General features: G+C 34.1%; 1 protein-coding gene across 27 annotated transcripts in view; it reads left to right on the top strand.

The window, feature by feature from the left end:
- LOC145297875 (inositol hexakisphosphate and diphosphoinositol-pentakisphosphate kinase 2-like) overlaps positions 1-15,183 on the top strand; it is a 375,735-nt gene that overhangs the window by 121,347 nt on the left and 239,205 nt on the right. For all 27 annotated transcript variants that reach the window (XM_080144282.1, XM_080144206.1, XM_080144210.1 and 24 more), the window contains 3 exons: positions 4,700-4,861; positions 7,074-7,195; positions 7,981-8,082. In XM_080144282.1, the coding sequence (XP_080000408.1) occupies positions 4,700-4,861; positions 7,074-7,195; positions 7,981-8,082 (386 nt within the window). The remainder of the gene's footprint in view (positions 1-4,699; positions 4,862-7,073; positions 7,196-7,980; positions 8,083-15,183) is intronic.

Below are 15,183 nucleotides of genomic sequence, written 5' to 3'. Positions count from 1 at the left end.
TTCCATAGGTCCCGCTAGTTAGCATTATTATCATTTAGAACTTCCCAGAGGTAATTTCATTACAGAAAGACTTAAAATAATATGTTAAGTTAAAAATACTTTGAATGAAGTTCTTGGCAAGATAATGCTAACCAAATTAGTAGAGGTATAAAGACGATGATGATTATATTTTATTGTGGGTATAGACCGCTTCATACCCTTAAAAAAATTCCAGCTAAAGCCCAACAGCCAGCTGTGGTTCACTCTAGAATGCACCGCCGCCATTGCGCACAGAAATCACTATTTCCATTGTTTCCAGCATTGCCAGCAACCATTGTAAAAAAGTAAAAAAAAAATGTGAGAGATTTGTATGCTCAGTACTTCAAGCTTAATGTAGCAGAGCAGCAGCTTGGCTCTCACCAATTTTTGCAAATAACAAACAGAACCCTGTCTCTACCATCTCTATCTCTACCATCATCAGTAGACCTGAGGTAACGTAGTCAACATCTGACAAAGTAAAACTCTTTGCCAAGAACTTTTCAGCAAATTCTACCCTTTGCGATCAGGGTCATCTACCCCCTCCCCCCCATTTCCCTCCTGTGACTGAAAACACACCAAGCAACATACAGATTTCTGTACGTGATGCTGTCAAGCTTATTAAAAACCTTGATTCTAGTAAAGCAATTGACCCCGATGGCATTCCAGTCATAGTGCTCAAAAAGCTTCAACCGGAACCAGCTCCCACACTTACAAAGCTGTTTAAACGTTGTCTTAAAGAGAAATGCTTCCAAATACCTTACAAAACTTTATCAGTCTGCCCTGTATTTAAAAATTCCGGTGATTGATCATCTCCCTCTCAGTACAGACCAATCAGTCTCCTGTTGCCGGAATCTGATAAACAAAAGTGGTCAATCACCTTGGCAAAAATAACCTGCTCAGTGACATACAGTATAGTTTTCATTCTGCGATATCTACAGCTGATGTACTAACTGTTATATCACACAGGATTAGCGAATCGCTCAATGGAGGGTTTGTCTCTAGAGCAATAGCTCTTGACATATCAAAAGCTTTTGATAGAGAGTGGCATAAAGTCCTACTTCACTAGATAGTCTGCTATGGAATAGCTAGGAATGTCCTCTCAATTATTAAATCCTTTCTCTCTGATAAGTTTATAAGAGTAGTTGTTGATGGGCAGAAATCAGAAACTCAGTATATTAACGCTGGGTTCAACCTTGTTCCTGATCTTCATCAGTGATCTCTCAAATCACATTCTTAGGTCATTCGTAGACATTTATGCAGACAACACGACAATCTATGGCGACACTTGAAAGGCCAGCATCGACAAAGATCTTTCTGATTCTCTCTCTTCTGATCTTGATAATATGGTGCAATGGGGAAAAAGGTGGTTGGTTAATTTTAATATATCAAAAATCAAGCTTCTCTCCTTTCATCATAATTGCTCTGACACTCATCACATCCTAATTGAAATGAATGGATCTAGTTTTGGGGAAGCTCCACGTCTTGACAAGCTCCTGGGACTGACATTCACTCTTGATCTGAAATGGAACACATTCATCAAATCTGTTGACAAGATCGCTGGAAAAATGGTTGGATCACTCTACTGCTCCAGTAAGTATCTCACTCCTGATGCGATCCTAGAGCCAGGTGCGCCCTACAATGGAGTAGCATATTTGCATCTGGGTAGGAGCTGCTCAGCATGACCTATCCTGCCTTGATAGAGTTCAAAACCGGCTTTGAAACCTAATAGGTGATGCCCTTTTTTCCTTGCAACCTCTTTTCCACAGAAGAGACATCGCCAACCTGTCTCTGCTCTATCGCTATTTTCATGGTAAGTGCTCGTCTGAACTCCAATTTATGGTCCCCACTTGCCAAGTTTTCACAAAAAGCACTCAACTAGTTAAAACCACTATATATGATTTTCTCTACTCTCTATCTGTGCCTAAATGTAAACGCAAATTCCATGAATAGAGCTTCTTTTCTAGAGAACTGCCCGCTTTTGGAACACTGCTCTGCTCGCATGCTTCCCAGCTGAATACAACATGATAGCATTCAAATCTAATGTAAACAAGTTCCTATTAGGTTTTCCTCATAAATAAACAAATTCCACCGAATTTACATGATTATCTATTACTTCACTATCACCTTACATTCATTAACCCTTATCCTCAAGTGGCTTTCAGGCCTTGATAAGCAGTAACTCCCAAGTAAAAAAAAGCTTTTTTTAAATTACCATTCTCTCCCCACAAAAGGTTTCCAAATCTATCAACCGAAATCCTATTTATATAAATATTAGATGACCTGTGGTCTATTGAGTCACTGTTGACATATTGTATGACATTACTTTTTCTTACTTCTCCTTTCCTTTTACTTCCCTTTCTATTTTTTATCTTTAGTTGTATCATCCTTTACACCTTTATGACTACTGATCCTTCTCTCCTCTTCTAAATAACTTCTAAGCTTATTCTACTTTTTTTTTCATTACAATTTGTTCCATTAGATGGATATTCTTTGTTTTGATACAATAGCTTAAGTTTTCATTGCTTTTTTTTTTTTTCCAATTTTCTCATTCCAAGTTAATTCTCTTGAAGTTACATTTTATGTCTGTTTTTCATGTTTTTGATTTAATCAGCACTAGCAGTTCAGCCCAGCTTTGCTCGGGCCCTATGTACTATTCATAACTATATGTGCATATGTATATATATATTAAAAAGTTTGACTCATGTCAGGTAACCTACATTTAAAATTTCAAGTGTTTAGACCCAAAATTGGAGGAGCTTGGTAGAGTCTGCAAAGGTTAATTCTTTCAACTTTGACCTCTTAGCAGCTAAATTTTCGCCCAAAAACTGATTAAAAAGCTTGCTACATGTCTGAATACACTTTATGTAAAATTTCAAATGTTTAGACCCAAAATTTGCTGAATAGTTTGCTAAAAACCACAAAGATCAAATCTTTTGAACTTTGACCCTTTGGCAGCTAAATTTTTGGCCAAAAACTGATTAAAAAGCTTGCCTTATATCTGAATACACTTTATGTAAAATTTCAAATGTTTAGACTAAAAATTGGCTAAGAGGTCAAACTTTTTAAAACTTTGACCCCAATCTTGTACTTAACATTATTATTTTGGGTTCAAATCAAGTTAAAAAGTTTGATCCATGTCCAAGTAACCTACATTTAAAATTTCAAGTGTTTAGACCCCAAATTGGTAGAGGAGTTTGGTAGAGTTTTCAAAGGTTAACTCGTCAAACTTTGACCCCTTGACAACCAAATTTCTCGCCGAAAACTGATTAAAAAGATTTTCCAAAATCTCAATACTCCTTATGTCAAATCTTCAGTTTGTAGACTGAAAATTGACAGAGTAATTTGGTAGGAAAATGTACGCACACAGACAGACAGACACACACAGAGACAATTTTACTTTTATAAATATACTAGCATTTCAGTCTGGCGTTGCCCGGGTGTTTGGATGTGTCTGTTGAGCACACAAAAAAACAAAAAAGTGGTAGTAGGAAGGCAGGCTCGAACCCGTACCACGAAGGAGGAAAAGAATGGGAAAGAAAACCTGACGTCTTTGTTGTTATGACCACCGCCAAACCGGAAGTGACTTATGTTTAAATTAAGGCTAGACAATCGAAAGGAAAGGATGACTTTCAAAAATATCAATGAAAAAGCGACCCTCCACCTCCTGTAGAAAAGTGCCCAGTTGAAGGTGAAGATATTAATGTTTTTAGCCAATTTTTCGATATTTGTAGTCTGAAAGGTCGAACTTCAAAATGATACTGATCTTGGTAAAATCCATTGCCTCTGTGAAAAGTTTTAGGCAGACATGCAAACATACATACATTTATATATTGGTAACTAAACATTTTCGACCCAAATCGATTAAAAATCTTGCCCTATCTCTGAATACCCTTTATGTAAAATTTCAAATATTTGGACCAGAAATTGTCTGAGTAATTTGATAAAGACCGCAGAGGTCAATTTAAAAAAAAATTTTGACCCCTATTATGATCCCCTTAATGTTTATTGTTTTGGGCTCAAATCAAGTTATTAAGTTAGATCCATGTCCAAGGAACCTATATCTAAAATTTCAAGTGTTTAGACCGAAAACTGTCGGAGGAGTTTGATAAAGTTCTCAAAGGTCAAATCATTGAACTTTGACCCCTTAACAGCCAAATTTCTGGCCAAAAACCGATCACAATGATTTTCCCAAATCTCAGTACCCTGTATATCAAATTTCGAGTCTGTAGACTAAAAATTGACAGTTATTGCGTTGGAAAATGTACACACACAGACACACGTTCACTTTTATTTATATATATATATATATATATATATATATATATATATATATATATATATATAAGCTTATTATTTTCCAAAACCCCACTTATTTTTTTAACATATTGCTTTTAAGTAAAGTGGCGTTTTCTTATTTTCAATATAAATTTTTATTTTTTTTTTATTTATCTCCCATTAATTTTAATATATATTTTCTTATGTAAATTTTTGGGACTTTAATCAGATTCATTCAACTATTAACTTTCTATTTTCTTGTTTGACACCTAAAAAGTGATATTTAATGAATAGATTATTCTGATGTTTTTTTTTTTTCAATTTTTTTTTTCTGAATTAAAATGAAATTGATTCTTTATTACACAAGTGTTTTTATTGTTTATTTTTTTTTAAATCCATGAAACAGGTTTATGCTGTAGGCCCAGATTATGCTCATGCTGAAGCCAGAAAGTCTCCCGCACTTGATGGCAAAGTTGAAAGAGATAAAGATGGCAAAGAAGTCCGATATCCTGTAATTCTCAGTGCCAGGGAGAAGTTCATTGCCAGAAAGGTTTCACTTGCCTTCAAGGTGAGCTCAAAATTGATTTAATTCCAAACTTATGCATGTCTTTTCTGCTCATCAGTGTAATTAAAATGACTTAGATATAGTGTCTAGAATACATTCCAAGTCAATTGATCAGGTTTTGTTTATATTTTTTATTTACAAATAAATATTTAGCTGGACAGTTATGCATTTTAGATTTGAAGAGTTATTACTAAGAATTTAGATCATTCTATATTAATAATTGTCCTTCTGACTTAATAGTAATATTTCTTTGTGTAATAGTTTTTATATGGCATAATCACATTGAGACATCAGTTCTCTTGAGATCACTGAAGTTAAGTAATGTTGAGCCTGGTCAGTACCAAATGGTGACTATTTAGGAATACCGGACATTGCATATTGGACTTTGACACTGCAAAATCCTTACATTGTCATTTTCCCTATATATACAAAGGATATACAAGTGACTGGGGACCACATATGAATTTTATATTCGCATAAAACTTCCTCTTAGAGTGAATGCTAATTTGATTTGGTGGAAGGGTGTTAATAGTAATTTTGTATGAATTGGCATGGTGCAATTCCTTTGACTGTTTGGATTCTGTATTGGCATTGATTTCTTGGATTATTTTTGAAAGTAAGTATGATAGTTGTCAGCATGTATCGAAAAATTGTGATATGGAACCAACTGGAATTGAACTTGGCACACTTGAGTTGTCAGTCCACATCATTATCCACTTCACAACAGCCACATTATTCAGGTTTAATGAAATTTATTATATTTATTCCATAATGAGAAAGAATTAGTACAGGAAGCTGTAAGATGAAGAAAGGTAAGCCACAGAACCCTTAGATGTGAATCTTGAATAAAGAATATGTGAAATGCAAGTTTAGAGACAACGGATGGTTACCAGATCTACTCCAGGAATTGTAGAAGAACAGTGGAAGAAGTTACTCCAGGAATTGTAGAAGAACAGTGGAAGAAGTTGAAGGATGCACTCTTAAAGTTAACGGATTTGTGTGTAAATAAAAAGGCTGATGTGATAGTGGAACAAGGAAGCTGAGCAGTGTATCAAATTAAATCAGAACTGATGGAGTGAATGGAGAAGGAGTGAATAAGAATATCTAGTGGCAAAGAGGACATGTCAAAGAGCAATATACAAAGCTAAGATGGAGGCTGAGCAAGCTAAGTTTTCAGATAAACTACAAAAGGGTGACCAAATATTCAGGATAGATAAACAGATGACGAAGACAAATATGGATAGATTTAGAGAGGAGTGCATTCGAAATGACAATGGAGTGTTAGCAACAAATGAGCAAGACAAGAAAATTATATTATGAGAAAGTGTTGAATACTGAGTTTAAAGTTGGTGAATCAGATCCTGAAAATGATTGAGATAATAATAGAGCTGCAAATAAGAAGTCACATAAGTATAGATAAAATGCAGTATAACTAGTTTGTGCACAAGAAGTGTAAGAGAATGCAGATGAATGAGAACTTGGATGTGGAGAAAATATATTTTGATGGCGAGGCTATTGAGGGTGATTAGAAGATTTATGGTATGTTGATACCATTGAAGCACAGGAAAGAGCCTGTGCTGGTGCGATTGCAAGATTTAGGAGTGGATGGAGTAAGTTCAGGGAACTTCTGCTATTATCAACCAGTAGAACTATCGTCCGATGGAAGAGTTTATCAAGCTCATGTACTCATGTATGGAAATGAAACCTGGCTGGTGAAGATTGAGGATAGCTATTGTATGCCCTCAAAATGGCATAAAAATAATATAATGCATAGAATAATGGCATAATAATAATATGATGAATATGTAATCTGAGTTTTAAGGCCAGGCTTTCATCTGATGATGTCAGGGGAAGATTAAATCTAGTCAGTATAGGAAGATGTGTGCAGAACAGGAGATTTAGATGATTTGGTCACATTGAAAGAATAGATGCAAGTGATTAGGTTAGTAGATGTAGAACAATTGAAGTAACAAAGGTCAATTGGCAATAAAAAAACATGGGAGAAAGTGATAAGATCAAGTTTGAGAGAAAGTGGGATGAATAAAGACTTGGCCTAAGAGAGGTTAGCTTGGAAATCAATTTCTAAAAGCCTAATACATGCCAGCATGTAAAACCTAATAATGATCATGATGATTTAAACACTTCCCATTTTATTAATATTTCTTTGTGTCATTTGATTTTCTTAGCAGCTCATTTTTTTTTTAATCTCTTTCAGCAAACTGTGTGTGGTTTTGATCTTCTCCGTGCCAATGGGAAATCCTATGTCTGTGATGTTAATGGATTCAGTTTTGTAAAGAATTCTAGCAAATATTATGATGATTGTGCTAAAATTCTTGGGTAAGTTTTTATGTTAAATTTTTGTAAATGAATTCTAAAATCTTTGTTATGCATTATCAATCTTTTCTTTTATATTTTTAAGAATGTCTATCAACAAATTAGATTTCAATTGCTATTAAAAAATCGGACATTTTTTTTATTATTGATATATAAAATAGTACATATTTTATAAACTAATATAAAATAAATGAAAACTTGATGCTTATCAATATTAAAAACTGCTTGTAAAAAAATAAACAAAATGGAACAAAAAATTTATTATGTACTTGTGTGTTAAATTAAAAAAGACAACATGCCAAAAACTATGCAAATTCCTCAAGTAATTTTTTAACAAAAAAGAAAACATATAATGGTGAAGCCTCTCATCTTCCACTTTTTGCATACATTAAGGTCATTGTCTAAGGAACATAATTCAACACAGTCATCTTGATAATATTGGCTAAAAATCGTTTTCTGATCAAATTTGATTTGATGTAAAAGAAGCAAAACTACTTAATAAAATTGGATAAATTTTGGTGTGCAGCTTCTTTTTAACCTATCAGTTATGTGCATGAAGTTTTTTTGCAATTGTAATTTTTTTAATATTGAGATAAAAGTGGATAAGTTTCGAAAACTTAAGTGTATATTTTTCAAGTTTTTCATTTTTTTTTTGCCCATATACTTTAAAAGGGATTTAATTGACAAACTGATCTTGTTTCATTTATGAACCAACATTTTCTTTGTAACTCAATATTTTTTATCTATATTCAAAATAATGCAGATTTTATATTCTGATATATTTCCAGGACAATGGTCATGCGTGCTTTAGCACCACAGTTAGATATTCCCTGGGTATTAGGATCAGCTCCTGAAGATGTACCCGTTGTCCCTACAACATCTGGCTCAATGTAATTAAAAAAAAAATTTTTTCTCTCATTTTTTATTGTATACTAAAACTCTTTTCTATTTTAAATAAAATGTGCTATTTTCCTTTTTCTTAAATTTTACTTGGAGAAATGTTTTTAATAAGATTGTTCTTATAGAGAGTAAAAAGTGAATCTTTGGTTCACTTTCAGCAGCATCATAACTTCCTTCTCTTATTTTTGTTCTTTAGTCCTCATATTTCATGAGCAATGTTTCTGACAAAGAGGAAAGAATTGTTGTTTTTTGGGTTGGAATCCATCCATCTAACACTTAGTTTATATTTTTAGTTCCTTATATTATGTGGCTTCTATCAGTTGGGGTTTTTCCCTAGGCACCAAAGCTAACAGTCTGGATCACTATTGAGATGGCTTGTTTGATGGTATATCATTAGTTCTGTGCAGTTCTAGGTTTACCCTCCCAGACATTGCCTTCTTCTTGCTTTGTTTATTGCTAAATTGCCTAAGGTGCCCTTACCAAGAAATGTTGACAGGCCTGCCCAGGCATATTTTTGTAGGGCAGAATGTTCTTCCTCTAGGGTGCTCGCTTTTCAAATCTCACTTACCACCTTGTGTCACATCATTCTGCTGTGGGAGGGAGATAAATAGCTTCATGCCTTGTCTGGAATGATTTTCTATGAAAATTTCTTTTCTCGTATGACTTAAGTCACTTGCCAGTTCATACAATGCAGTTTAAAACAATACCTGAATTCTTCATTTTGATTGTCTGTCATTTTTAACAATAATAGTCCAGTCTCGGTTACTAATGAGTCATCATATAGCTGTATAGTTCAAATTCCAGTTACCAATCTTATCAAGGTAACGATGGATATCTGTGCAAAGGAAGCACACATCTGAGCTGCAATTCTTCACTGCAAAAAAAGTGAATCCATTTGGCAAAGGACAACCTAAGGCAACCAGTACCCTTCGTGACTGGCGGATAATTGCTCAAACTTTAGTTCATGAAAGAACTACCTATTGTTGCCACCATGCACATTGATATTTTATATTCAACAATCATACAAGTAGTTTTATCCATACTTTGTCAGGCCATCCTTGCCACCAATCAAACCTAATGGGGGAACTGATGTAGTCACAAATAAGCTGACTATACAGAATACACACTTATCTATATAATACTAAAAGTCTATGGATCTTGTATGTTTGCAATCAGATTTCCGGTTTTCAACATCCGGTTGCGCATGCGTAAATAGCAACGTCTTCAATCCGTTATTCCAATTCCGGAATTTTTATATCGCTTTTAATACAAACAATTTCATTTAATTTGATCAAATAGTTATTTATATATACAAATAATACATAGATTCATAGATAATTATAATATATATTATAAAATCTATTTATCTATGAATCTATTAATAATATGAAATATTACCCGATACAATTTATGGAAAGAAAACACCTCTCACTTTCCCTCTAATAGATTTCAACACTCCTACTCCCTCTGTTTTCGTTACGTACGCGAGAAATAGTTACGTGTATGTGTAAGAGAAAGAAAAAGGGAGCGATGTAAAACTGGATAGAGTTATCCCCCTTAACTAATGCAGACCTTTTTACTAGAGGGCGTTATTACAAAAATATTTCTTTTTCTTCTTCCCATGTTTTTTAAAGTCGTCTGCTTACATTTCCAAACGGAAAGCTGAATCGGTAAATGCACACATTTCTATTACATTAAATAGTGTTTTCCTTTACACAATGGGTACTGAATGTTTGCTTAAATTAAATGAAAAAAGTTACATTTTATTTTCATTTTCTATTTAAAAAGGCATTATTAACATGTGGAGAGTGTTTTTTTTATTATTCTGTACTTTCAACTAACAATTTCATTTAAAAGATGATATATCAAAATTTGAATTTAACTATAATAAGGATTATGATACCTGTTCAGTGCATATTTACCTATAAGTATGACCAACCACTTATAATTCAGTAACTGTAATTTAAAAAAAAATAACAATTATAATAAACAGAACGACTCATAGAAATCTATCTATATTCTTTTTTCATTTTAATATACTTTCATAGAAATGCTTCTGTTATGTAAAAAAAAACTATTTTCTTTATGCCACAAGTGTCACGCTCATACATGAATTCCATAGCTAATATAACGTACTGACCCAACGGGTCACGGGTGGTCTAGTATAATACTAAAAGTCTATGGATCTTGTATGTTTGCAATCAGATTTCCGGTTTTCAACATCCGGTTGCGCATGCGTAAATAGCAACGTCTTCAATCCGTTATTCCAATTCCGGAATTTTTATATCGCTTTTAATACAAACAATTTCATTTAATTTGATCAAATAGTTTTTTGTTTTTTTTTCAACACTCCTACTCCCTCTGTTTTCGTTACGTACGCGAGAAATCTTTAATTCATGTCATTATAAATAAATAATTTTATAAAATCAACCGTAGTTTTTTTTTTTTTTTTTTAACGGCTAAAAACATTCAACTTCGTGAAGTCTGTCGCAGTTTCAAAGAAAACACCTCTCACTTTCACTCTCATAGATTTCAACACTCCTACTCCCTCTGTTTTCGTTACGTACGTGAGAAATAGTTACGTGTATGTGTGAGAGAGAGAAAAAGGTAACCGATGTAAAACTGGATAGAGTTATCCCCCTTAACTAATGCAGACCTTTTTACTAGAGGGCGTTATTACAAAAAAATTTCTTTTTCTTCTTCCCATGTTTTTTAAAGTCGTCTGCTTACATTTCCAAACGGAAAGCTGAATCGGTAAATGCACACATTTCTATTACATTAAATAGTGTTTTCCTTTGTTGTTTTTAAACAGCAAATACTTGAATCAGATGTTTTATACATATTAAATCCATTTTTTAAATCCAATATATTTTTTAAATCCAATATTTTAAATTCATCAGAAGTTTTTACACAAAAACGGAAAGCCGCATTGCTAAATGCACACGTTTCTATTACATTAAATAGTGTTTCCTTTTGTTGTTTTTTTAACAACAAATACTTGAATCATATGTTTTACACATATTACATCCATTTTTTAACACATTTAATATTTTAAATTTTTCAGAAGTTGTTACACAAAGCTGTAACAAATTATTTTACATTCTTTGTAGAACTTTACTAATATGTCACACAACCAAATAAAAAGTAAAAAACCCAAAATCAACGACGAAACCAATGTGGATCAGCAACAAGCTGGCCCCTCTGGCATGCCACAACTTACTGAAACTGAACAACAAAGACGAACTCGACTGATTCGTTCTAGAGAAACGTATAAACTTCAAAGAGCTTCTGAAACAAGTGAACAAAGAGAAATTCGCTTGAAAAAACAAAGGGAAAAAGATTATAGATATCGAAATTTAGAAACGCCGCAGCGAAGAGAATACCGACTGAGCATGCAAAGAATGCGAACACAAGAGACAAGAAATAATGAAACAACAGAGAGGAGAGAAGAGAGACTGAACAGGCAGAGAATTAGAGCTGAGCAAAGACGAGCTAGCGAGACAGCACAACAAAGAGAAGAGAGACTGAGTAGCCAAAGAATAAGAGATGAACGAAACCGAGGTGACGAGAATGTTGTGGAAATAAACAACATACTTGCTTTGCGAAATAGTCAATATAATTTACAGCGCAGAGCAAACTTACAGGGAAATGTTGGAAATTTGAATAAGCTATGTTCTCATTGTAAAGCAAAACTTTTTGTTGGAGAAACTGCACATTTTTGTTGCATGAATGGCAAGGTTAGATTGTCAAAGTTGCACAAGTTGCCACATGAACTCTATTATTTGTATGCTGATCAAGGTGAAGAAGCTCGCCACTTCAGAAGACACCTGAGACAATATAATAGCCTGTTTCAAATGACATCTTTTGGTTGCAAAGAAATCAAGCCACAACACGGATGGAATCCATCTATAGTTATTCAAGGGCAGATTCATCACTATATTGGATCATTATTACCTGAGCCAGACAATCAAGCTCAGTTTATTCAGATATACTTTCTTGACAAAGAATATAGTATTGATGTTCGAATGAATATGTACCCGAACATTGAGTTACGTCGGAATATCATAGAAAATATTGAGTATATTCTAAGACGTGCTAATATCTATGTGACTGCATTTCAACAAACTAAGGACATGATATACAACATACCTAATGCAGTTATTGTTATAGATCCTACGAGGAAACCGATTAATGAGTATGAAAGGCGATACAATAATCAGATTTTTAATGAAGTAGGAATTATTATTCAAAATAACAATGAACAGCAAACAACATCACGCCACATAATATTGAGAGAAAAAGGTGGTCAGCTTAAAACAATATCGGAATATCATCGATCATATGATCCACTACAGTATGTACTGTTTTTCCCTGATGGTGAGGATGGCTGGCATCCCGAGATGACAATGACAAATAACCGGAAATTAACTGCTATGCGTTATTATGCCTACCGCATTATGATCCGTGATGATGAATTTAACCAAATATTAAGAGGTGGGAGATTGTTTCAGCAGTATGTTGTGGATATGGCAGGAAAAATTGAAGTAGATCGTTTGAACTACATTAGATTGAATCAATCCTCTCTTAGATCTACAACATACAGAGGTTTTGTCGATGCGTTACATGATAATGATGATCTTAGTAACATAGGCAGAAAAGTTATTTTGTCATCAACATTCGTTGGTGGTCCACGATATATGATGGAAAGATGTCAAGATGCTATGATGTATGTTAGAAAATATGGGACTGCAACTTACTTCATCACAATGACATGCAATCCAAATTGGCCTGAGATTAAGGGTAATCTCATTGAGAACCAATTTCCTCACGATCGACCAGACATAATTGCAAGAATTTTTGATTTAAAAAGAAAACTTTTCATTAAATATTTAACAGGAACACAAGGTCTGTTGGGTAATTGTATTGCCTACGTTATAAGTGTTGAATACCAGAAAAGAGGTTTACCACACCTACATTGCCTGCTATGGATGGAAGAAGAATCTAAACCCAGACCCCAGAATTATGATGATTTTGTTCAAGCTGAAATACCAAATAAAGTCGAACATCCAGAAGAACATGAATTGGTATTGACGCATATGATACATGGACCAAACTGCAACAGTACATCTCTGTGCTGGAAAAATGGGAGCTGTTCAAAGAGGTACCCAAAACCATATAGTGATGAAACAAGATGTGGATATGATTCCTACCCTATTTATAGGCGAAGGTCACCAGAAATGGGAGGTCATCAAGGCTATAAAGAAGGTAGAAATGAACCTATAACTTCCAAATGGGTTGTACCTTACAACATGACTCTCTTGAAGTTATTTAATTGTCACTTAAATGTAGAAATATGCACTTCTGTAAAATCCATTAAATATGTAATTAAATATACATTAAAGGGAAGCGATCAGGCAGTTTTCAGTGTAAGCAAAGACGAAATTAAGCAATACTTGACAGGAAGATATATTGGACCATCAGAAGCAGTTTCGATGATACTGGGATTTCCAATTCATGTTAGAGAACCTGCAGTTGTTCGTCTTCAGATACATCTCCCTGATCAACATATGATCTATATTCAAAGGACAAGCAACAGAGACCTTAATAGAAATGCTTCTTGCACAACTCTAACAGAGTTTTTCAATATTTGCCAGAATGATGAATTTGCCAGAACACTCTATTACTCGGATGTCCCAAAATACTATGTGTGGCAAAATAAGAAATGGCAAAGAAAAATGGGTAGAAGAATAGTTGACCACCCAGGAGTTTTTGAAGCAAATATTCTTGGTCGTATGTACACAGTCTCACCAAATAGTGGTGAATTGTACTTTTTGCGGCTACTACTTCACCATGTAAAAGGACCTAATTCTTTTGAATCTCTGCGAACTGTAGCAGGTCATATATGTCCATTATTTAAAACTGCTTGCAAAGAAAGAGGATTACTGCTTCATGACAACCACTGGATACAAACAATGGAGGATGCAGATAAAACGAGAATGCCAAGAGCGATAAGGGATCTGTTCATTGTGATACTTTTAAACACAGAATGTTCAAATCCTCTTGAGTTGTGGGAAAGATTTTCCAACTCCATGGCAATGGATTACTACAATGCAATGCAAATCCAAGTCAACAATCAGAACATGGTCAATAAAAATGCCATCAACAACACGTTGAGGTACATAAATGATAAACTTTGTGCTGCTGACAAATCACTGCAAGATTTTGGATTGCCTTTGCCTCAGAATTTACCTAATGTGATTCACATAAATAGAGCCATAATGGATGAGCAAAGTTACAATATAGCAGAGCAAATGACATATGTAAAGACACATCAACATTTATTAAATGACGAACAATCGATCATCTACAACTTTATATGCAGTTGCTTAAACACAGACTCTTCTTCATTGATTTTCATCGATGCTCCAGGAGGCACAGGAAAGACCTTCTTAATAAAACTTCTTCTTTCAAAAGTAAGGAGCTTAGGACAAATTGCACTGGCTGTAGCATCATCAGGTATTGCTGCAACATTGATGCCTGGTGGTCGCACTGCTCATTCCAGATTCAAGCTTCCTCTCAATGTAAGAGAAAATGATGTTTGTAATTTTGATAAACAATCAGAAACAGCCAACTTGATAAGGGCAGCAAAACTTATTATTTGGGACGAATGTCCAATGATAAGAAGGGAGAGTTTAGAGACGTTCGATAGGACTCTCAAGGATATATGTGGAAACAATGAAACATTCGGAGGGATATTGACGGTGTGCAGTGGTGACTTCAGGCAACTACTACCAGTCATAAAAAGAGGAAATGATGCTGACATTTACAATGCTTGCATCAAAGAGTCGTTTTTGTGGCGTAAATTTAAGAAATTTTATTTAAAACAAAACATGAGAGTTCAAGATGATGATGATGAATACTCTAAATTTATTATAAAGATTGGTGAAGACAAACTTGAAAAAAATGAAAATGGTGAGATTGAACTGCCTGAAGATTTGATAATCCGTGCAGATAATGTTGACCAATGCATTGAATACATTTATCCTTCGTTTGACAATCTAGAAATGTTTGCGGAAAATTGCATATTAGTA

This window comes from Euprymna scolopes, chromosome 2 (assembly GCF_053919585.1).
Source record: "Euprymna scolopes isolate OS-2025 chromosome 2, ASM5391958v1, whole genome shotgun sequence".
In the NCBI taxonomy this organism is placed as follows: domain Eukaryota; kingdom Metazoa; phylum Mollusca; class Cephalopoda; order Sepiida; family Sepiolidae; genus Euprymna; species Euprymna scolopes.
Note: the sequence above shows the minus strand (reverse complement) of the source record. Positions and strands in the feature narration are given on the sequence as shown.